At 40.9% G+C, this 23,835-nt stretch overlaps 1 protein-coding gene and 1 long non-coding RNA gene across 6 annotated transcripts in view; both read right to left on the bottom strand.

Moving 5' to 3' along the window:
- Nucleotides 1–9,153, bottom strand: part of USP47 (ubiquitin specific peptidase 47) — a 52,447-nt gene extending 43,294 nt beyond the window's left edge. For 3 of the 5 annotated variants that reach the window (XM_030485211.1, XM_030485214.1, XM_030485213.1), the window contains exon 1: nt 8,979–9,153. In XM_030485211.1, the coding sequence (XP_030341071.1) occupies nt 8,979–9,017 (39 nt within the window). In that variant the 5' untranslated portion in view covers nt 9,018–9,153. The remainder of the gene's footprint in view (nt 1–8,978) is intronic. The other 2 variants (XM_030485212.2, XM_032919900.1) reach the window with 1 other exon arrangement.
- Nucleotides 3,936–8,657, bottom strand: LOC115607666. Its single transcript, XR_003991313.1, has 2 exons — nt 8,243–8,657; nt 3,936–6,524 (listed from the first exon to the last, which is right to left on the bottom strand). It is a non-coding gene; the product is annotated as an uncharacterized LOC115607666 (long non-coding RNA).
- Nucleotides 9,154–23,835: the final 14,682 nt, after the last annotated feature.

The following is a 23,835-nucleotide window of genomic DNA, read 5'->3' as shown; positions in this document are numbered from 1 at the left end:
AGAGGCCTAAAAACTCTGAACATGGCAATGCTTCACTTATAAAAGCAGTTAAAGCTTGAATAGCTGCAACTGCTGCCAGAAGTAGTCATCTTGCTCCCACCTGATTATTTCCACCCCAGCACTGTCCCCTTTGTTGTGCTGGTACAAACGGTCATGCAACTACATGCTGAGTGGGCTCAGATACCTAATCCTTCTTAAAATTAATAATTTCTGGTTGGTTTTTAAGGGGGTTAGCTTTAACCTGAGCCAGTCTTCCAGCTTCTCAACAGAATTCTTAATTCTCCGGGAAAAGGATCGAGTGATATAACAGTCCCATCAGAGGAGGAGTATTTTAAAAGCATGTATTACATGGACTAGTACTTCAGTGACTAAATACTAACACCACCTTGGACATACTGCAACTTTCTTTGGTATCCTGAATGACTGAAATGACACCCTCCATCCTTAGTATTAGTCTCTGTATATGCCATTGCTGCTCACAGGACAAGAGGATTAACACTCCCCCTTCTATCCTGAATGGCCTAGAATCACACAACATACAACACCAGGCTGGAAGGGACCTTAAGGATCACGTGGTCCAACTGTAAAAAGTGATAAAAGCGTCATTACTGTGGCAATGCTATTGCTTTCACACTCACGCCATGCTCACCCATTTTGCAGCCTGCTGTAGATACAGGATAACTGCTCCAGACCACAGAAGAAGGCAAGGGCCATAATGAGACTAATGGCCTGGCTAAGTGAACCCTAAGAATGCTTTCCTACGGTGGATGACCTGATGCAAAAAGGAGTAGAGGTACAAAATACAATTCTGGACCTCTGCAATCTTGTCCCTTTTGGAAACAGGGGTACATGTTTTACTCTTTTCTCTGCCCCATGTAGATAATGGGCTCATTTCCTGTTTTCAAAGACCACCTCACCTCAGAAATGCTAACAAAATTTTAATTCTAAAAAGTTCACAGAGGTGTTTGACACCTCACTGAAACAGAGTTGCACGCCAGCTGTTAACTGTCACTCCTGTAGAACGCATACGGACAAATCATTTTTATAAAAGGCTAATACTGCCAACTTTCTAAATATGTCCAAAAATAACACTCACCTTGGAAATAAAGAGTATGTTATGAGGCTAGCATTTACCTTTCAGAGTTTGTTCCTACTACTGTGGATTACTGGGTCATTTGTAAAAAGCATTTATAAAAGAATGACAACCAGAAAAAAAGTTCATACAGGGCCAGAAATAAGTGCCTGTATTCAGGGTGTTCAAAAGACTACCAAAAATGATACGTCAGGGGAGCACGTGTCTGGAAACAGCTGAACTAGGGATCAAAACATTTACTCTTCGGTTTTACAGAGGCTGTTTTCCATCCAAGTTCTGTATTTGAAATGTTTCTATTAAGAACGACTTGAAGAACCAGTCTTTTTACACCTATCTCCTAATGGTCTTTTAAATATGGTAAATTAAGGTGATTCAAGGTTAATTACTTCCCTTGGGGGGGGGGGAGGGAGGGGAAGAAAAGGAAAAAATTTAAAGGAAAAAAAAAATAATCAATGTAGCAACTGTCAATAACAAAAGAGTACAAATATTTCCTGATCATGCCTACAGATGACACAAGTGGTCTAACAGTTTCCTATTATTAACTTAAGGGGTAACAAAGAATATAGCAGCAACAGATTGAATTTTAAAATCTAAATAGTTTTAACCACTGGACATTTTGCATATTTCACTCATTCTTAAAGGTTATAATTTCAACTGATGGTATTTTCTATCATCCTATAACCCAGAATTGTTTAAGTTCCAAGGGGTTTTGTGACCAGACTATAAAAATTGTGAGGATTAAATGAAGTTCGCTGTATTTGCAAACTATCTGCCAGACTCTAGACATTCACTACATTACAAAGTTTATATTCAGATCGGAAACAGCCTCATCTTTATACAGCTTGCATCTTCTCTCCACCTTCTTAATTGTCACGTTCGTTTTTTCTTTCTTTTTTTTTTAAAAAAGGGGGGTGTGCAAAAACATCACAAGACACTTTTCACACTTTTAAACATAAACCTATAATCACATAATTTGTTTCTTATGGAGAGTGACAGAAGCAGTGGATGTGCTTTCACATTTGCACTCCATTCCTTTAAGTATGGAACTACCATGAACTTTATAAAAAAATTTACCTATGCTGCTAATATTCTAAAGGACTCTCCGCCAGACCGAGTTACAAATGCAGTGTTAGCATAAAAACTGATTAGAATCTGAGAAAAAATTATAAGAGTTTTCTCTTTTTGGACAATTTTGAAACGAAGGTTTACTTCACTATGAAATCACCAGCTGACAGGTATGCAAAAGAAAAAAAAAAAAAGATTCTTGTACAATTGAGAGATTAAAAAACATGAATAGAGGTAATTTTTAACTCTTTAATAATTCTCTAATTTTAAACTGTCCACCTGCTGCTGAGGAATGATAAAGAGAAGCTGAATAGCAAGGTGGGTCAGCAGCGATTCTTTGTGTAGTTCTTTAGCAATATTGCACAGAATAAGGATAACAGTTAGGAACATAAGCACCCATGAAGCCTGGACACAAACTCTATCTGCTACGACTTCCGCAAAGGGCTCCAGGAAGAACATGGAACTCTGAAGCAATGTCTCCACAGAAGGTATAGATACTAAAAGTTATATACGAGAAAGGATCTAGATGATTTTCCCATATATTAATTGATGAAAATAATCTATTTATTAAATACAGGTACTAGTTACAGTTGTTACAATTTTTTTTCCTTCAATCTTCCTTCATTGTTACTGATCTCAATACAATACCTACACAAATCAATAAACACACCTGCCTCATTCCTTTAGCTCCTACAGTACTCTGCCAGGCTTCTTCAAAAAAATGCTATTTACATCCGTTTTCAGACCTTACTTACAGTGAAAACTTTCACAGTGTATCAAGTATATTTCTCACATGGCTTCAAAACTATAGGGCATTCAACCATCCTATGCTTCCTCATTAAAAGGCTTTCATCACATGTGATTGAGAAGATACATGCAGCATGATAACCAGCTCTAAGCTATTCAAAGAACTGTCAATCTAAAAATAATCAGCTGTCATTTTTCAGAGGCACTTAAAAGTATCCCTGTGGTCATAATCTCAAAGTTTAAATTGACTCAAGTGATTTTTACCAGTTTATCTTCATTTTTTAGAACACGGCCAACATATCCTTTTTAGAAGTTATTTCATCTGCCAATGCTGTGCAAGGCCATTTGCTCAGCACAAGCTGATTATACATCAAACATTGCAGAAACCAAAGAAAATACTATACACTTCACAGTGGCTGAAACCATGATCAAGTCGGTTATCCTTTTATCAGAAGTTTACAAAAAATTTTAAAGACTTCCTAGTATTTTCAATTATCAGTTCTTTAGTTACTAGTGGCATTGTTTTTAGAGTATTTTGTTCAAGAAAAATAGCAAAATGTTAAATAGGCAGCTCACCTGAAGGCATACCATCTCAACTCGCAAAGGGACAGCGCACAGAATATCAGCTTTAAGCGTTCCCGGAAGCAATTAAAACCTTTTTCAAACTGAATAAAAAGGCCAAATGTGCATATGCAACTCAATCACTCAATTTTCTAGACACTTAACCTTCTCATTTAGCTTCTTCCATAAAACCCAATATATTTTCAAATACAAAAGAGTGGAGAGCTGTGATTGGATATATGAACATCTGTGCATATTTTAGTGTATTACCACATCAATTGTAATGAACTGGGAAAAAAAGGCTTAAAATAATACACTCCACACACATCACACCACCAAGTTTAATTCTGACAAGACTAAAACATGTAAGTCAAAGGTAACACAACGTCAAGGTACTGATCTATTTCAGTAAGTCTCTGCAAGTTCTAATCTTGTATTAATATCAATAAACTCAATCAGTAGAAGTAAGTTGGATAGTAATGATTTTAATCAGTATTTGTGTGGTAGGACAATTCATTTATTAAACCTATGATGCAAGGCCACAGTGATCAAAATCCACAGGTTTTAACAATAACAGAAAATAGAATTAGTAGGCTTTATTTAAAAATGGCAGCAAACAAAGCACTAGAAACTGTTGTTTAATGAAATTTTGAGTTCAAGAAAGAGTATAGAATATACCACTAACAGATCTTTGAAGTATTCTCTGCCTCCAGATAACTACTTCACAGCTTAGGAAAAAGTTCATTACTAGTTTGAAAAACAGTATGATTTGGAAACATTAATCACCAGTGACCCACAAAACACTAGAGAAAACTGCATTTCTTGTTTGTGGTGATGTTCTAAATGTATTACCAAAGCAGAGTGTGAGTGTAAGGAGGGGTCTGGGGGAGAGAAGTGATGTTATTTAGTTGTTTAATTATTCTACTGAACAATAACTTTAGCTAGCAGCATTTAAAGACTAAGGTTCTGGCACCAAGTACCACCTCAGAGGTAGCTGTTACCTCTTAGACAAAAAACTTTTCACCATATGATTTTGAGGTGCTATGAATTATTCTGATTATCCTTCTCATACAACAGATTAAATAGCCAGATGTATATACAAGGGGATCTAAACTGCGACTGAGAAGCCCAGTGGCTGAACAAAGCAGGGAAAGATCTTGCGTTCTACTCTCATGCTTTATTCACCAAATTAAATCACTGAATATCATTCAGAAAGAGCCTGTTTGCAAGGACCAAATGACTTGGTGGAAATCTGAGTGGGTTTTCTGTTTGTTTCCTAAATTTGATTTCCAGACTATCTTCTTGGTCACTGAAGGAGTCAGTTTCTCTACTTGTCACAATCATTCCTTTATACTCTACAACAGAGCACAAGAGAAGGCAAGCAGGAAAAACTGATAAATCACACAAGCTGTAACCACTTGTATAATCTTTTAATACATAGGAATGAAAGAACAAGGACATCATCAGCATTGAAGATAACAGCATCCCTTTACTAAACAGAATTGCAAAATATCTTAATCAGATTCCTACTCTCCTAATGAAGAAGCTAGTGTGATACCCATCAAGAAATGTATTTTATTTGTTCAATGCAGACGATCAAAATGGATTCATTAGTGTAGGGATAAAAAGACTCACATTAGTTAGCTGAGAACTCGCATCACCTTCTTTGATTTAATGGTAGCAAGTACAACGCGTATATATATTTATTCTGACAGGTGTACTTTTGGATAGTTCATGCTGGAACACGTTGAGAAAGAATCTGCACAGCATTTATTTAGTTCGTGGCACAGACACTTCAAAAACCTTCTGGCAGAACATACTTTTTATACTCTGACCGATTCTGGGCAATATTCACTAAGTTCTGACGCATCCTGATTTTCAAGGAAAGTCTTAGTAAAGTTCACTTACATTACCAGTTATCAAACATATGCATCTAACTTTCTCATCAGCTGTGTTCATTAGAATATTCTGCTGCCTTCTATTTGGGGTAGATTTGCATAAAGTAAGTTTGAAGTCTACTTCTCTAAGAAATACTGACAGCCATAGTGCTTTCCCTTCTAATAGCACCATTTTCTTCTTATTTCCATTATTATCTTACTTACACTATTCCCCTTCCCAGTGTTACTGGGTTTTGCTAGACTAACAGGGGGAAACTGACACCTAACAACAAAACAATTTTTAAAGAACATTCTTAGCATTTACTATCAGCATGCAGCAACGTCCTGTACGTTACTCAATGCCTTCTGGGTTTTTTTTGGATGCAAAAGACTACTGAATGAATAACTTATCTTTCAGATTAAGAGATTCCAGGAATTGAGGACTGGAAGGAAAAGCAACACGGACCAGTTCACAATGAACTCCAGATGTAGTGAACAGGGATTCTCACTGCCCCCACCATAAGGAATTACTGGTCAGACAATTATAGGAACAGTTGGGAAAGCATTGGGCAGTGGTAGGGATGCAAGAACAAATTTATTCAATGCCTCTATAACTTGGGCAAAAATCTTAATATAAAAAGAAAACCCAACACTGAGCATTAGAAACTGCTTTAATACATCTGTTCTAAATGAAAAAGAACTTTATGCCAAAGTTATGAACACGAGAAAATAATGAGGCCCTGATTACCTGTACTGCAGAGATGCAGCTGAACCTATGCAATGTTTGAAAGAAAAATTTTCATGAGACTAATAAAAGGTACTCTAAGTGCAGCAGTGTAACTACCACCATTCTGTATCCATGAAAACATGTTATTACTCTTTACAAAAGCTAATGAAAAAATCCACACAATATACTTTAAAAACAGCAATCTGAGCTCCTGTCAGCATACAGATACATATACAAACACAAACTGAACACTTGTAAACAACCTAATACTTATGTTTCTATTCTTAAAACAGGGGCTGATGATGTTATAGATGTCTGCTACTACCATATCTACCATGCATCACGTAAACTTGTAGACAAGAACCAAAATCCTTTTCCCATCCGCTCTTTTAGATGAGTAGTCATTCCCCAGATCAGCCTGAAGCAACAGTATTACACTTCTTGCTCTTTTACACTGGAATAAAAAATGAAAAACTCAGCTGTGTACTCATTTTTAACAGACACTGGTTCACACCCCAGTTTAATCTTTGAAACAGCACAACACGGAGCTATCCAAGCAATAGCACTCAGCCTGTTGGGAAGGGACAAAACCCATGAACTATAATCCTTTATCCACCCCTAAAGGGCAGAACTGAAACTCAAAATGATCTGCTTTGCCTCTAACTGCTGGTAACGGCATAATAGGAATATTTAGGAAAAGGCTGTTGAGAATTCAGAGACCTGGAGAATTCTGTTTACCCATAACTGACAGCATTCTCTGCAATGAGACTATTAATGAATCTCAGAAGGACTTAATGTGAATGCTGTAGCATAACATTTGTTAAAGTTCCTATCACTGAAATTGAAATTAGGATATACTGAAAAACATTAGGAACGTTGAAGCTAAACTTCTACTGCAACAGAAATACACATAACCACATGGGCTTAACATCAATGATTAATCTTTTTCCTCCTCAATTCGATTTTTCTTCTAGTCTGTTTAGTTTTGTTTACTTACAGAATGCATAGGGGTACGGTAAAAAACTTAAGAAAACTTACTGAGGAAAAACAACTCACACCAGCATTAGCTATGTCAAAGTTTATAGATTTCACACTGTGTTTAAGATATCCATATCTATAATAACATGTATTCATCTTCCTTTAGCCATACTTCCCCTCCCTACAGATAAAAGTGCATTCAAAATCCTAGCCCAGTGAGTCAGTTAAAAATACACATCTGAATCATACCTATATTCTGAATACAACTTTAAAGCCAACAGGGATACTATTAATACATATAACTAAAGAAACAGCCTCAGCTTGCTGCTTTTATTAATCACCTTGTCGGTTCCAGTTAACTACAACTAATGCCACAAGGTTTCTCCTGCCAATCTCCTTCATGTTTGTTTGTTTTTAAAATGAAATATTTCAGTATACTAGGTACTATCTTCTATCCTTAGTCTTATGTCCTTGGAGATTTTTTTATTTTTTTTTTAAACACTCCATCCCTTTTTTGAAGTTCCTGGAGACTTCCCTTCCTTGTAAAAAGACTTGTCATAGTCCTTTAAACCTTAGGATTTTAAGAAAGCAAACAGGTAAAGTTACTTTTGTCCTACATACATCCTGTACTTACCTGTACAACAGTATACACAAAAATTTGTTTCTAAAATGCTGGTTTCACCAGTCTGCTCAACAATACCATTTAAGGATCAGGTCCTCAGTTTGCTAAACTCTACAAAATTGAAGTCCTTGCCTCACAAAGCTTTCTGTAAGAATACAGGATGGAACAGGCAGATGTAACAAACCACTGACATTTGACAAAAAAACAACATGAAGGGGTTAATTTATCAGAACAGTAAAACTGTCTGAAAAGTTGGCTGAACATGTAAGTGTACCTGCTCACGAAATAAAGTTTCTGCTACTACTACTCTACAAATAACTGTTTCCAAATATTTCACGCCATCACTCAAAGACTCCTTCCTCTGAACAGTACAGCTCTTACTTGACACGTGTCATTTGCCTATCGCTGCAGGACAGAGCCTCAGCCTTCCTCCTTCATGCAGGTTCTTATCTTTAGCCTATGGCCAAAAACAAGCCTTCTCCCTTCTTCCTGCAGCAGGGAAGGGACGTGGGGCCCACAACAAGGAAATTCATTCCCCTGCTGAGCCAGCCCACATTTTCCCCAGTACTCACCGCAGCACTACCGCCCGTTTTCTGCAGCACTTCGCACCGGCGCCGGCCAAGCACGGAGCCGCCCCACAAACTCGGCGACGGCCCCCCGCGGCTGCCATTGCGCACGTCGGCCCCCTTCCCTCAACCGAGGACGCGCTCGGGCACCCACAGACGGGCCTCGCCGCCTCGCCTGCTCTCCCCTCTGCCCCCGCCGTTCTGGGCTCTCACCCGGGACCGCTGGTCCCTGCCGGCCCGAAGGCAGACCGCCCTCCCAGAGAGCTCCGCACACCACCACTGACACGGGGAGCGGCCCAATTCGCGACCCAGCGCAGGCGCCGCCGGCCCGGCCCCAGCGCCACGCAGGCCGGCCTCCCCGCATACCGCCACACAGACAGGTGCAGCTCTCCGGCCGCCGCCGGGGCCCTGCGTAGCCCAGGCTCGGCCTTGGCCTCCTCCACCCCACCCCAGCCCACACGGAAAAACCTCCCCTTCTCCTCCTGCGCGCCACCATCCGCCCCGGCCCGGCCCCCGTGGGCCAAGGGCTGCCCGGCCCCCTCACAAAGCCGAGCCCTCCCCCCATCCCGCCGGGCCTCACGGGGAGGCACTGAGGCCAGGCCGGGCCGGGCCTCCTCCACCCGCTCCTCGGCCGGCTCCAGCACCTCCGGCCTCCCGCACGCCGCAGGGGCCGCCGCCGCCGCCACCTTCCCTTGCAGCGCTCAGCCCAAAGCTCCCTTACCCCAACCCCGCCCCACCTCACCTCTTTGGGGACGAGCTGGTTCTCTTCGCTGGGCACCATGGCCGGTGGCGCGGCGCTGAGCCCGCAGCAGGCTGAACTGAGCGTCGTCGTCAGCAGCGGGAGGCGGGGGGACGCCGGCGGCTCATCCTCCTCCTTCACCACCGCCGCCGCCCCAGCTGGCGAGGGCAGCGGCACAACCCCCGCCCCTTCGCGGCCGCCGCCAATCAATGGGGAAAATGGCCGCCGGCGCCGTTCTCGCGAGAGGCGTCCGATCACCATCACCCCGCTTGTCTTGCTATGGGACGGATGTGTCGGGGTTGCTTGGCTGGGGGGTGCGATTGTATACTAAGTATGAGGAGCGGTATAGGAGATGTGGTGTGTAATCTCCGCAGGCGGCCAGGGCAGAGCCCCAAATGGTGCTTGGCTGTCGTTCCCCGCCTCCCCTCACGTTACCCTGCCCCAGAGAGCAGCGGCGGGAAATGCCGCTTGTGGGGAGGCTGGGCGGGAGGGAGAATATAAGTGATTAGAACTGAGTTGTGCTAGGTAAGCGAGGAGGAGGTGGCGTGTCCGGAGAGCGTGGCCTGCACATGTGGGAGAGAGCTTTCCGGGGACTCCCGTCAGCGCGGGGGCTCGCAGGAGCGGGGCTCGGGTGCTGGGCCCGTGTCCTGAGGTAATGGGAGGCCTAGGAGCCAGCCCGCCCGCGCCTCGCAGCGCCCGCTTGCCTTCGCTCTGCTCTGCCGCTGTGAGGGGCCCTCCCAGAGCTGCGGCGCACATGGGCTGTGCTTTCACTTTGTTTCACTCAGTTGTCTTTGGTTTTCCCTCACATCTAGATGTGACCTGCTTGGATGTGGGGTTAGGAGACCTGCACAAGAAGTGGAAGAGTAAGCACAGCCTGCTGCTACTAATGTGCAGGCCCTCTTCTTGGTGGCCAGTTGTACTTGGAAGTCGTACTGTGAAGCGTGTGCTTGCTTCTCTGTGAATTTAGGGTTAATAGTCAATTTTTAAATGAAAGGTTACTTCTGTGGCATCACTTGGCTGTTGATTTTTGTCTACAACAAGGTTAAATACATGTTTTTCGTGCAACCTGAGGCACACTAAAAGCCAAATACGAATCACTAGAATGACTAAAATGCGCATTAGTAGAAAAGTAGTTATATATTAATGTCTACTTCATTGTAGAATAATTCATAAGTGAAAAAATTCTACGTGGTGGAGTGGTACATTTTTGTACAACTATTTTTCTCATTATTTTAGTGTCCTCTTGTGGAAAAATGCAGAATTGAGGATGCTTTTTGGTTTTCTGTCCAAGAAACTTTGTGCTTGGGGTTAATTTTTGAAACCCATTGTACTGAAGGTGTTGGGAAATCTTTGGTGAATATTTAGTAAAAATAAATGACCTCCCTTTTCATGTTCAAAATATATAACTGCTCAGGTTCCTCTCAGTTACCCTGCTTTCTCAAAGGTGAGAGAAGTAGCATGTTTTGGTATCAGGAATTGTTACTAGTTTTTACATTAGTATACTATAGTAACACTTCAAAAAAACGCCTCAGAGCAGTCATTTCTTGGAATAACAACAGTAGTTTTATTTTCATCTTTCAAGTTTCCTATGGTAGGTGCTAAGTTTCTTGTTTTTCAGTTGTGCTCCTTGAGCTAAGCACAGAAATATCCTCATTGAAAACTTAACTCAAAGCATTTTTTAAGTGTATTTTTGACCTGCTTTTCATTTACATAATAGACAATTACATTGAGGTATTTATCTAGTAAAGGTTGGGAGGTTCTTTGAGACAGGAGCTCTTGTCCTCCAGTTTTAAAATATGTTGCACCTGAAAGACTCTCACCTTAGATGTTTGAGTTCTAATATGATGAAATTGAGCATCAAGGCAGGATCCTGAAGAGTGCCTTGCTTTTAATGGTACTTTATGTTAAGCATAGAGTTGTGCAGAGCTACCCTCTCTACAAGAGGAAAAAGTAAGCAAAACAGTTATTTAATAGGTAAGACAGTATGGAATTAATGAACTTGTATCTGTTGGAAAAGGTTTTTATTAGTGCTTATCAGCTGTGGTTTTGATTAAAAGGTTTGGGATTTAGCTGGAGTTTTTTCGAGGGGAACTTTTGTAAGCAAGAGAAGGTATGATTACAGAAGAAATGAAAAATGGTGTCAACATGTGTAGATATTTGAAGAAGCACAGCTGCCTGATCTGTTGTTTCGCAGTGTCCAAAGACCTATGAGATTAGTGAGCAAGTACTTGAATTGAAGATCCAGAACAGAGCCTTAAGCTTGCAACAGAAGGTTGTACAATCATCAAAGCACTGTCTGGGGGCCTCCAATAGTGGTACATGACTGATGATAGAATGGTGTTACTTTCCACCACCCCACCCCCCCATTTTTTGTGGACACATACCTCAAAACCTCTGGAACTTTGGAGATTCTTCCTCTGTTCTGTAAGAAATACAGAATTCGGTAATGAGAAAGCTTGAGAGATGTCACTTTTGAAAGTTCTTTCGACTTTCTAAAGTGTTATGTTCTTATGTTGGGTTTTTTTTGCTGCCATTTGTGCTTAACAAGGGGCAAAAGTATGGGACTCAATTACTTTAATTAAAATATATTGTTCTATTGGGATAAAGAGGTAGCTACCACAAATATGTGCCTAGTAGATAAGAATCAGGAGTTTGTTTTATAAAGAAATACTCTGTTAGATTCTCCTGCCAACCTTTAAAACTGTGCAAACATCTAGTGTAGCATGTGTGCATGAAACATCTTTAATGGAGTAATAATCTCTAGTTAATAATTAAATATCCAGGAGCTGTTGTAATTTGTTGATGCTACAATATTTAATCTCTTTACATGAGACTTCTTCAAGAGGAATATTCAGAATTCAAGGTTCATGAAAGGAAATCTAGCTTATGTAAAGACTGATTTAACATACCACAGGTTTAACTTGTTACTATTGTGAAGAAGAGAAATTGGTATCTCAGACTAAAAATTATGCTGGATTTGCAGTTACAGGTAAATTTCTTACGCTGTTGATAAACTGTTGCTCAGAGGTGCATTAATGAGGGTCACAAGTGCTGGAGTGTATCAATTTCCAGCCAATGACACTTTGCTAGTTCTAGTCAATACTTACCACACTAAGGTATACATCATATTGACGGAAATACAGTTATGCAACATCACTATGCTAGAGTAAATAGGAGGCCTTCATTATGCAAAATACTGAACTTTTTTAGTCTGTGGGAACGGGATACCTGCCCCCTCTCCAGCCTCTTTAATGTTCATGCTTTAAGAATTTCTCCTTCAGTGTAAGAATTCCCTCACTCCTGTTCTGACACTCGTATGCAAGATTTAACAAATAATGACAAAAGTTTTAAAAACTAAATGGAAGGAGTGCTGCCGTCTAGCTCTTTCAGATGCACAGTTATATGCTAAGAACTGTAGGGGTGCAAAATCTTAAGAAACAGGTAAATGTCAGAATATGAACCGGTACTGTCTTTCCAAAGTAATTTTGTCCTACCTGTTTGAAATAGAAAGCCTCTGTAAAGAGGATTGTGCAGACTAAAACCACTGATTTGGGGTGTCTTTTCTGATACTCTTCAGTTTTGATTTTTCAAATAGGCTGTTGGTAGGAGATTCATTTCCTGTTTGAGAGGTTGGTGGCCCTGTTTATAGAACCACCACTGAGGTGCTTGTTTTCTTCTGCATCATTCTGTTAAAAGAAACAAACCAACAAACACACACTTCAACCAAACCAAAACTCCCCAAAAGCCCCAAACCTGAAGTTTGCAACCTGTGGCAAGTTGCTGATGAATTATCAAAATGACATAGTGATTCTGTATTTGCCAGCAGTAGAAATGTAGCCAATGCTGATGCAGTGTTTTTAGAGCTCTTCTGCATTGTCAGCACTTCAAAAAAAAAAACAGCTGAAGGCCTCTCCGCTTTTTGATCTTTGGTAAGTTCACATCTACTGATAGAAGAAAAGATGTGTGAAAGTTCAGGATACCACTATCCAGCAGTTCATTGCACTCTGGTTACTTTGGTTTTTGAGTCTTAAGTAACATTTCCAGAACTGCACAGGAAGTTTTGAAGCATTTCTCTGAAAATCTGTAGCCTACTGAATGCACCATCCAGTCCTTTCAATAAGGGGAGGGGGTAAACCAACAAACAACCCCAAAAAAACCCCAAAACTCCCCAGTAAATTTGTCCCTTATAGGGATGGAATGGAGGTAGGAGGAGGGGAGAACAGGGCAGGTGTATTAAGGAGAACAAGTAGTATTCATGTAAAGTAAAAAAGGGAAGAGTTCTGCATCTTTAAAGTGGTTTTTTGCTAGATTTCTATTTCCTTGATCTTAGCTCCCAAATACTAAGCAGGTACATTTAAGACTAAAGAGTAAATTGAAATCTTTGAAAAGGGAACACTGATTATTTTTTAATTCTCCTTTACCTGTTGTTAGAAGGAAGCTTTTATATTTTAGCATTTGGGACTTGAATGTGTTGAATGTGTTTCTTGAATGTGTTAAGTGCTGGAATCAAGGTATTAAGTTAAAGGTAAGGAATCATTAAATTTTCTATTATCTCTATCTTTTAAAAAAAAATTTTTTGTAGTCTTCAATTTCTAAAGTAGCGTATGCAGAATTTTAGGAAATCAATTTCTGAGAGTTGAGAATGCTGTGGGAAATTAAAGCTTTAAATGTGAGATTTCCCATTGGAAAAGTATTCTTTCACTTTAGAAAGACCATTGTAGTTGGTCTTGTAGGTCTAGTAGGTAGGTAGGTAAGCAGCCCTCTGAAGTTAAACTTCAAGAGATTAAGAAAAAACTTGGGTTTAAGTGCTAAACATTGTGTTCTGCTGTTCTTAAGTAGTGTTTTATACTATAATCTTGACGAGCATCCAAGTGCTTTTCTGCCCTCTGACATGGTAATTCATACCCAGACCTGTTTAATCAAAACCAGTAGAGGATTATTTTAATTAATTATAAATCAGCAGCCAAGGTTCATTGACATTGTTGCTAAAGATTATCTTTTTGCTTTGGTTTTGAGACACCAGGTGTTCAGATACTAGCTTAGGAAGTTAGTTTTCCATGGTAGCATTAATCTTACGTATGAATTCCCAAAGGAGTATGATACTGAAATTACAGTTGTAAAGAGAAATAGAAATCCTACAGAGAGTTTTGGAGGACCATGGATTTCTTTAGTAACCCTAATTCTTTTATCAGTTTGGTTTACCTTTTTCAACACTCAGTGCTTAAAACTACAGAGCAGTTTCTGGCATTAGTAGTCTAAGCAAAAAAAGTTTGACCTCCTGATGCACTTGTCGAAACCTTCCTGGTGTCGTAAGGGTAGAACACATACACTAGCAGGCCAACTTCCACTTTGTGCCCTGAGAGTTTGTAAACGGATGTGAGCTGCTATCATGCTTGGAAATCTGCTGTCTTTTTAAATATACAGACTAGGAGTGTACTGCATACATCCTTTCTGGAATACGGGCTGGTATGTTATCTAACCCCTTCCTCCAAGGCTGGGAGGTGGCAGAGGGGAAGGCGTCTCTCACAGCAAAGGCTTACCTGTGGGAGAGCAGGAAGAAAGGAGAGTTGCCCTGAATGCATACCATGGTGGTAATGTCAGTCACCAGAGTAGTTCAGTTATTTCAGGGTTTCAGAAAAAGCTCTCAGTAGCATAGCCAGTGTATTTAAAAACATTGCATTAGCACTTACTGCACATGAAGAATTGCTGTTTGAGAGCATGCAAAGGCAGCACTAAATATGACTACGTAATGTGCAGAAATAACAGAGTAGCTTAGGTTCGCATGGGCTGCTCTCGGAATGGATACCCAAAGTATTTATAGCTGCCCTTGAGTCCAGGGGATTTAAATAGTTCGAGTTTGCATTAGGGGTTCCCAATGACCCTTCAGCTCAAATCTAGTGACGTTTAATATTACAAGCAAGTGCTAATTATACTGCTCTTTGGGCAAGCAGGAAGTGGTTTCCCATCCTCAGCAAGTCCTAGCACATAGGGAACATTCCTTCATCCTGGATTGAAGCTCCTAGCTGGTCTTCCCCTACATGAAACATGTTTTCTTCAGCTTTTCTCTGTAAGGTGTCAAGATTACCAGCATAAAGCAGTAGCTGGCAGCTGCCTGGGCTTCACCCCATCTCTTACTGAGGGGAGGGAAGGAATTGCAGCAGTTGGCATGTTTTGAATGTGTCGTTTCATGGCTTTGAGTGCAAGGGTCGTACCTGCAGCAAGATCTGTGCCTTGGACTGCCTTGTGGCGTGGTCTGTGTTTGCCCTCTCTGCATGGCCAGCCTTCTCTACTGGAGAAGGGGTGGAAAGCAGGAGGGGTCTGTCACCTCTCTTCCCATTTCTTTGTGAATGCTGCTTACTGACAGTGCTTAACGTGGCGTCTTTCTGCTTTGCTCTGTGCCCTCACTAAAAATTTTCTTCTACTGGTGATGGGAGGAATCTTGTATTTTGAGGAGTATTTTGGCATGGCCTGGGTTATTTTGTAACTGTTTTGAGATTGCTGTGGGGAAGGGAGTTGCTCTTCACGTGTGGTCATTCCTCATGGCAGGGCTTCCTCCTGTCAGTCACAGGAGGGCCATGTGTCTGCGGGCCCTGTAGCTTTCCGCTTGGGCGGTCTGCATACACTGTGGCGGGGGCTCAGAGCATCCTGCAGTGAGATGTTTCTGAAGTAGCTTTTAGGTGGTGTGTGCATAGCCGTTGGGAGGCTTGGTCTAAAACCTGCTGCTGGCTCTGTGGTTCTCTAAGCTCAACCTTGTCCTTGTTTTGCAATAGGCTGTCCCTTGAGCATCTGCAGCTTTCTTGGGCTTTAAGGGCTAGCCTGCTGTGGGGGTTGCTAAGCTCTTTCTTGCATGAATTACTGTAGCTTTACCTTTGGCAGCAGTGAAGAGAGCTGCCAGAGGTCTTGCATAGCATTTAAAATGTCAGCTGCCAGTCTAGAGCAGCTGCCAGCACTGGAGCTCTGGCAGGGATGGGGCGAATGCGCGGAATGTCAGTGTGGACACAGCATGAGTCAGGCTGGGCAGGGACTTGTGTACAGAGTATCCTGACGTTGGTAAAATGCCCTTTGAAATCTCCCAGCAAGTTGTCTCCTGTGTTGGTTGGGTCATATATAAGGAAATGCTACAAGCTCTTGGCTTTTGTGTTTTGTATTCAGACCTGACTGTAAGTGGCCTGTGAGAGTGTGGGGTCTGTGCAACTGGTAGTGTCTGTGGTGGGTGAAACATTAAGGAAAAGCACTAGGTAGTGAGTCTTAAGAAAGAATGTAGTTTCTAAAAACAATCATTTTGTTCACATGTATATAGATTTTAAGGTTTTCTTTAATTGACTTTTAAATGTTTGGAATTCATCTGTTGGTTGGACTGAATTGACATGGGAAAAATAATAAAACATGAAAATTTGTAACTACTGTCCTTGATTGTCATCATTGCCTTTATGAGAAGATGGCTCTGGAGAGCAGGTGTGTTTCCTCAGCATTTTTATTGGAAGCCTTGGGTGCAGGGCTTTGAAATGTGTGCACATTTATGCTAATTTGAATCTCCCATTTGCTGTTAGCGTGGGAAGTAAATTTATTTTTATGCTGTTACTTCTTCGCAATGAATTGTGCCAGCTGTTCTAAGTTAGATGCATACCCATTTGCCTATTACCTCTGATTTAAACCAGGCTTCTTAGTTGGACCTGTTAGATGTAAGCATGTCTACCAGAGATGCCCAGATAGATAGGTAGAGACAAATTCCAGATCATTTGGATTGGATCCAAATCCATTCATGAGATTTAGCTCTCTAGCAGAGGGTTCTTCTATATGGCAGTGTTAAAGGAAGAGCACTCATTGGGGCTTATGTTTTGGCGGGTAGTAATGAAGGGTGCAGGGGTGTGTGAATTAGAAGGGTCTCAATGCTGGGCTCATAGATACAATAGCAGGCTGGGTACTGTAGTATTTACCACAGTGTTTTACATACGGGATTAATCCATGCCCTTCCTTGCACTGGAAATGTGTGCCTGTCATGCCCTGTGCGTTTGTATATGTGCTGGGTTTGTGTTCCTTATGGTAACAAAAGATTGCATTAAGCATCCCAAACCGATTTTAAATACTAACAGGCATATAGAACTGTGCTTTCAATACCACTGGTAATGGAAATACTTACAGAAATGAAATTCCAGACTTCCTGACGGGAATGCTACCAGGATAAGAGTGAGCCAAAAGCGTACATGAAGTTTTTGCTGTTCTAGGTTTACTTCTGTGTACAGGAAAACTTGCATATACAATGAAGGCGCCATCCCGTTTTGCATCCAAGATCTGGGTTGTATTGCAGATTTATTTTTTAGTCGAGGGGTGTTTCTGAAATGGGGAAAGTGCAAGCCTCAGATCATCAGAGGGCAGTTGTCAAAACTGCCCAAGAAGTTATAAATTAGTATAATGAAGTCAGTCATAGTTGGTTTTTATGGCTTTTTTGTTTCTTCTGACCACTGAATTCTAGGAAAAAAATGAAAGTCTGACTATAATATACTTTCCTAATGGCAAAATTTTTGCTAGTACCTTGACCATCCTTCAATCTGGTCTTCCCTGTTTTAGTGCTACTCTTTCAGCCTCTTCCTGTTCTTGCTGGTCCTGGATTTTTTTTCAAGGATGGACTGAAAACTAGTGGCCTGTGTTTTGTTAATCTGCTTTTTGTTATTTATTTTCATGTCTTTGAATTTATTCAGGATGGCACTAATGTAGTATACAGGTTTTAGGCATGAACTGGTTAATGAAGCTTTAACTACCTCATAAAAACATTCATGTTCTTGGTAGCCTGGAGATGGTAGTTATTGTCTGCAGTCTCATACAAGGACTATTATCCTTTTGATTGCCATATTTCTGTACAGCCAAACTAGATTTAACAGAACCTTTAGGGTCCTTTTGTACACTCCTCAGCAGTAAATAGCAATTTTATGGTGCCTCTTTTGAAAATTGAAAGGGCAACTTTTAGTAAATAATTAGTCAAACCAAGAATGCCTGTGTTAAAAGGAATAAAATAATGTTCCTGAAAAGGTGTTTTGAGTATGGTTTTGGGATTTAATTTTTGGACATAAGAAATTCATAGCAAAAGGAACAATTCTCAAAGCCCCACTGCTACTAGTTGGATTCTGGTTCTCTGGCTGCTTAAAGCATGGCTTTACCTTAGGATGAAGTAACTCTCTCTTCTTTTTTTTTTTTTTTTTTTTTTTTTTTTAATTTGAGAAAGGGAGAAAAGTGAAAGCAGTAAGGGTGAAAGTAGACATGCTATTTTTTAAATCTCCAATAGAAGTGAATATTTGGAGAAATTTCAGACTAATTGCTAGCTACTTGTGCTGCGCTGGCTAGTTCAAATCCATCATGTGACTGAGAATGATGCCACTCAATGTACTTGGATTGCTTAATGACTTTTTACAGGCAATGTTATGTTGTAAAACAGTTAGGTAAGGTGTTTCAACCACAGAGTTAGTTTGGTACTAGTATGCAGTATGAAGAAATCTTTTTAAAACCGTAACACCTGCTGGACATTCGTAGGCAGAACTAAAGAACTAGATAGGAAGTAAATACCCAAGCTAGTATTTCTTATGCAGTGATCCCTTCATCCATATAAAGTCTTGAGATGTGAGAAGTATGTTTTTGAACACATGGTTATGTTGTTTGGTCCTGTTGTACCCATAACTATTTGCCTGCGTACCTTTCGGGAGTCTGTGACTGTTATTGTTAAATACATAAGATAGTTAATGTATCTGAGTGTTGCTGCAGCCTTAAGTCTTGGAAGTAGTTGGGATTTGCGATTTTGAACTGCTGCTTACATTGCATTAGCTATTCTGCATTTTCTTACATTTTTAAGGGGGGAGTGCTTCTGTTTATTATATGCTACTTTATTAACATTAGCTATTACTACATAGCAAACATACTCTGTTATAGGTGAAATATCTAAACTTAGAGGTATGCCTAGTATGCCAATCCTGAGATAATTAGAGTATGGATGAGTACTGCTATTTTGAACCCAGAGTTAAGAGAGTGACTTAGGCAGTCTTTTCTACTGTAAACTAGATGTAGTGATACATTAAAAGGCACTAGATCTTAGAATCCTGTTGTGAAATGTTAACTGCAGCACGATGTCCTTTTGTTTCTTTGAATTTATAACATGTCTTAATCTCATCTAAAAAAAAAAAACCAAAAAAAAAAAAAGCAAAATAAAAAAAAACCTGACAACTTGAGATTTTTTCTTTTTGAGACCACAATTAGACCTTCCTCGATCACTATCCTAAGAGGCTCTATGTGAGTAGATTATCATCTCTCTGGGTATTCGAAGTGAATATTTTTATTTTAATAGTATGCTCTAACATCATACTAATAATGTTTCCTTGTGATAAGTGAGCATTATATCATCAAAAAGTATGTGAAAGAATATGGAAATTTCAGGTATGATGTCATGGTTTAAGACCATATGGGAACATCATGACATAGCTGCATGTGAGTATTAGACTTCACTATGCATGGTGTAATTCATGACACTTTCCATTTTGCAAGTTACTAGATGTTTTTCACATGAATTTCAAGACTTCTCTTTTCCTAAGCTCTCCCAGTTAAATGCAAGAGAAGGAACTAGACTTGCTTATTTTATGTAAATATGAAGCTTATCTTGATTATAGAGAACCCTCCAGAAAAGGACATGGCAAAGTGAAAGGTAAGTCCAAAAAGTTTGGAAAAGGAGCCAAAGGGAGAAGAGAAGAAAGAAAAGTAAATCTAATCTCTATGAAATAAGAGAACCTGTATGCATGGGGGGGGGGGGGGGGAGGGTTGTGCATGCGTGGTTGCAGAGGCAGCCCTAGGTGCCAGACACCTTGCAAACAGGAGGTTGGTGATTCTGCTGTGAGCTCTTTTGGTGGTGGAATGAGAGCAAGGTTTGAGAAGAACAGGAAATTGCATAAGGATGTCTCTGTTGGTTGTTTACTAGTAGCCAATGCTACTGGAATAAACAGATGTGCTGGCACTACAATGTCTCTTTTGTCATCTAGTCTAGCGGCATGGGAGATGGAAACTTAAAGCTCAGGCCTTGAATTCAGTGAAGGAAATCAAAGGGTTGAGGGAGCTTATCGTATGACTTTCAAAACTGAAGCAATATAGAGTAATTTTGATCACAGACAAGAGCTTTTTAAATTCAGAAGTTCATTTTGCAGATACTGCTCTATAAACAAAACTTTAATAGATAAACATGGAGGTTTATGTACCCTCACCCCACTCTATCTTCCCCCAAAAAACACCTCCCATCTCTCTTCCCCTATGCTGCAGGGTATTTTACAGTTTTCTTATGGGTCTTTGGACAGAGAAACCTGTGATAAAGAGAGTCAGGTTTCTCACTGCAGTATGACAGTGACATGGGGAAGATAAATTCCTCAACAAGAGTGTGTGCAATGCGCACAGAGACCTTTCTCAGTTCTCCAGCCTGAGCCACCTTTTTATTAAATGTTTGCAGACTGACTCAGTGACTAGACCTCAGTTTGCCTGGCAGAATTAGAACAAGTGATGATAATATAGAAGTGCTTTCCTTGTTAGAAGCTAGTGGTGATGGTTTTGCATTTTTTCTAGGCATATGTAAACATTTAGATCCACTAAACATCCTCCTGCAGGTGTAACATTTTCACAGAAAAGAGAAAATCATGAATTCACTACATCACAGATATTTATTGAGGCAAACTATGTTCAGATACTGCTTAATTAATCTTGCTTGTTTACAGTGAAAGTTCATTCAGATGCTGAGTTTTCTAGAGCACCAAGCATTAATCTAGTGCCGGAAAGCAGACAAAAAAAAAAAAAAAAAAGGCAGCAAGAAAAAACCCCACCCCAAACAAAACAAACCAAAAAACAACCACCCGGAATTTAGTAAGACTAAAACATCCTTGTTCCACTGCTGAGCAAACTAAAAGGAATGTATTTACATGTATTCACTGGAGGCTGTTAAGGTTCACTTATTATTTCAGTATAGTAGAATGTAGTGAGTGGTTTGGGAAGAAGTTTGTTTTTGTATTGAAACTGTAACACTTCTAGCTGAGATGAAGAATGCTTAATTTACCTTACTGAGGTCTGCATTCTCCCCAGGCTTTCTGCACAATAATGTCCAGAGACCTGTCTGCTCCATTCTGTATCATCAGCCAGCTAGGGTGCATTACGAAAATATACCCTTTCATAACTTCTGAGATGGGAATAGTTTAATTAGGTTCTTAGCTGAATAACTAAAGTTCAGTGACAATGTTTCAATGTTAATGTTAAATTCTGTAGTTGGAAACAAAGATCAACTAAATGGGAAAGATTTTGTCAGCACCATAGGAAAACTTAAAAAAAAAAAAAAATTATGCTATTATTTTATGATACTGTAGGAATTATAGTAATTTTCTCTAGGTTATATTTAGACCCATTTCTTTTGTTATTTTCAAGGAACACCTGGCAAATCTGTGTTTCTGTGTAGCCAATAGTGTTTTGACTTTGTTTCAGGGAAAAGGAGAATGAGAGGCAGAAAACTGAATGGAATGAAACTTTGGTGTAGGTCTAGCAAATTTAAAGGAGTTTAAAGTATGAGAAAGAAATGCTCTGTGTTCTTGCTTTCTTAAAAAATAATATAACACTAGGCCAAAAATTTTACTTGCCTTGTTCATGTTTTATTTTTGTGGCAGATATGGAATACCTGGGATAGCATACTCACCATGGCTAAAATACAAGCTTCTGTAGTGATATCGTATTACAAACTTGCTATCTCCAGTAAACTACATTTTTTTTGTTTGTGTCTGAATAGATGCACGATAACCCTTTTATTATTTAAAACGAAGTAAGAGTGCCTGAACCAGCAAGGCCATTCTTAAAGGGTTTAACATCCTTCATTGACAACAGTGAAGGTGAGACTTGTTAACAAGTTGAGCCTTAAATACTAATGGCAGAAGTGTTCCTAATCAAACAGGTAAGGTGAAGATAACATTCAGGAAATAGAGAATTTGGGAAAGTTACTATCAAAGTGCAGAAAGGGTGCTGGCATTCTTCCATTTCTACACTTATACTCACTTCCACTGTGCTAACTTACCTGCTTGCTGGTTTTTATCTACTTTTGATAGAGTTCTTATGTGGAGATAGTATTTTACATTTCTTACATAGCAACCTTTTCAGAGTAGAAATTCTTCCTTCGTTCAGTTAGCACTTAACATACTGAATTTGGATGTTTAGACATTCCCATAATAAGTTTAGTAACTTCAAGGATTTCATCCTGACATCTGTTGGAGGGATGGTACGGCCCGGCAGAAGCAATCCAGGAGGTTCCTTGGCTATATGGAAGACAACTTCCTCTTTCAAGCAATAGAGGAGCCGACAAGGAGAGGTGCCATGCTGGACCTCGTGCTCATCAACAGGGAGGGAGTGGTTGGAAATGTGACGCTCCAGGGCAGCCTTGGCTGTAGTGATCACGAGATGGTTGAGTTTGAGATCCTCAGGACAGTGAGAAGAGCGTGCAGCAAGCTCACTACCCTGGACTTCAAGAAAGCAGACTTTGGCCTCTTCAGGAACCCGCTTAGTAAGGTTCCATGGGATATAGTCCTAGAGGGCAGGGAGGCCCAAGACTGCTGGTCGATATTCAAGGATCACCTGCTACGTGCTCAAGAGTGTTGCATCCCGACTAGAAGAAAGTGCAGCAGGAGGGCCAGGAGACCTCCATGGATGGACAAGGAGCTGCTGAGGAAACTTAGAGGGAAAAAAGAAACTTAGAGAAGGTGGAAGCAAGGACAGGCAGCCTGGGAAGAATATAGGAGCATTGCCCGGAAAGTTAGGGACCAGGTCAGGAAAGCTAAGGCCCAGCTAGAATTAAGTTTGGCAAGGGATGTGAAAGATAACAGGAAAGGATTCTATAGGTACGTAGCAAATAAAAGACAGACTAGGGACAACGTGGTCCTGTTCCACATCTTTGTCGGCGACATGGACAGTGGATTGAGTGCGCCCTCAGCAAGTTTGCCGACGACACCAAGCTGTGTGGTTCGGTTGAAACACTGGAGGGAAGGGATGCCATCCAGAGGGACCTTGACACGCTTGTGGGGTGGGCCAATGCCAACCTTATGAAGTTTAACCAAGCCAAGTGCAAGGTCCTACGCCTGGGCCGGGGCAATCCCAGGCACTGCTACAGGTTGGGCGGAGAAGAGATTTGGAGCAGCCCTGCAGAGAAGGACTTGGGGGTGTTGGTTGACGAGAAGCTTAACATGAGCCGGCTTCAGTGTGCGCTTGCAGCCCAGAAAGCCAACTGTATCCTGGGCTGCATCAAAAGAAGCGTGACCAGGTCAAAGGAGGTGATCCTGCCCCTCTACTCTGCTCTCGTGAGACCTCACTTGGAGTACTGCGTACAGTTCTGGTGTCCTCAACATAAAAAGGACATGGAGCTGTTGGAGTGAGTCCAGAGGAGGGCCACGAGGATGATAAGAGGGCTGGAGCACCTCCCGTATGAAGACAGGCTGAGAGAGTTGGATCTGTTCAGCCTGGAGAAGAGAAGGCTGTGTGGAGGCCTCATAGCAGCCTTCCAGTATCTGAAGGGGGCCTACAAGGATGCTGGGGAGGGACTCTTCATCAGGGACTGTAGTGGTAGGACAAGGGGTAATGGATTCAAGCTTAAACAGGGGAAGTTTAGATTAGATATAAGGAAGAAGTTCTTTACAGTGAGTGTGGTGAAGCACTGGAATTGGTTGCCCAGGGAGGTTGTGGATGCTCCATCCCTGGTGCTGTTCAAGGCCAGGTTGGACAGAGCCTTGGGCCACATGGTTTAGGGCAAGGTGTCCCTGCCCATGGCAGGGGGGTTGGAACTAGATGATCTTAAGGTCCTTTCCAACCCTAACTATTC

This window comes from Strigops habroptila, chromosome 4 (genome assembly GCF_004027225.2).
Source record: "Strigops habroptila isolate Jane chromosome 4, bStrHab1.2.pri, whole genome shotgun sequence".
NCBI classification, from domain to species: domain Eukaryota; kingdom Metazoa; phylum Chordata; class Aves; order Psittaciformes; family Psittacidae; genus Strigops; species Strigops habroptila.
This window is presented reverse-complemented; position numbering and strand designations above follow the sequence as displayed.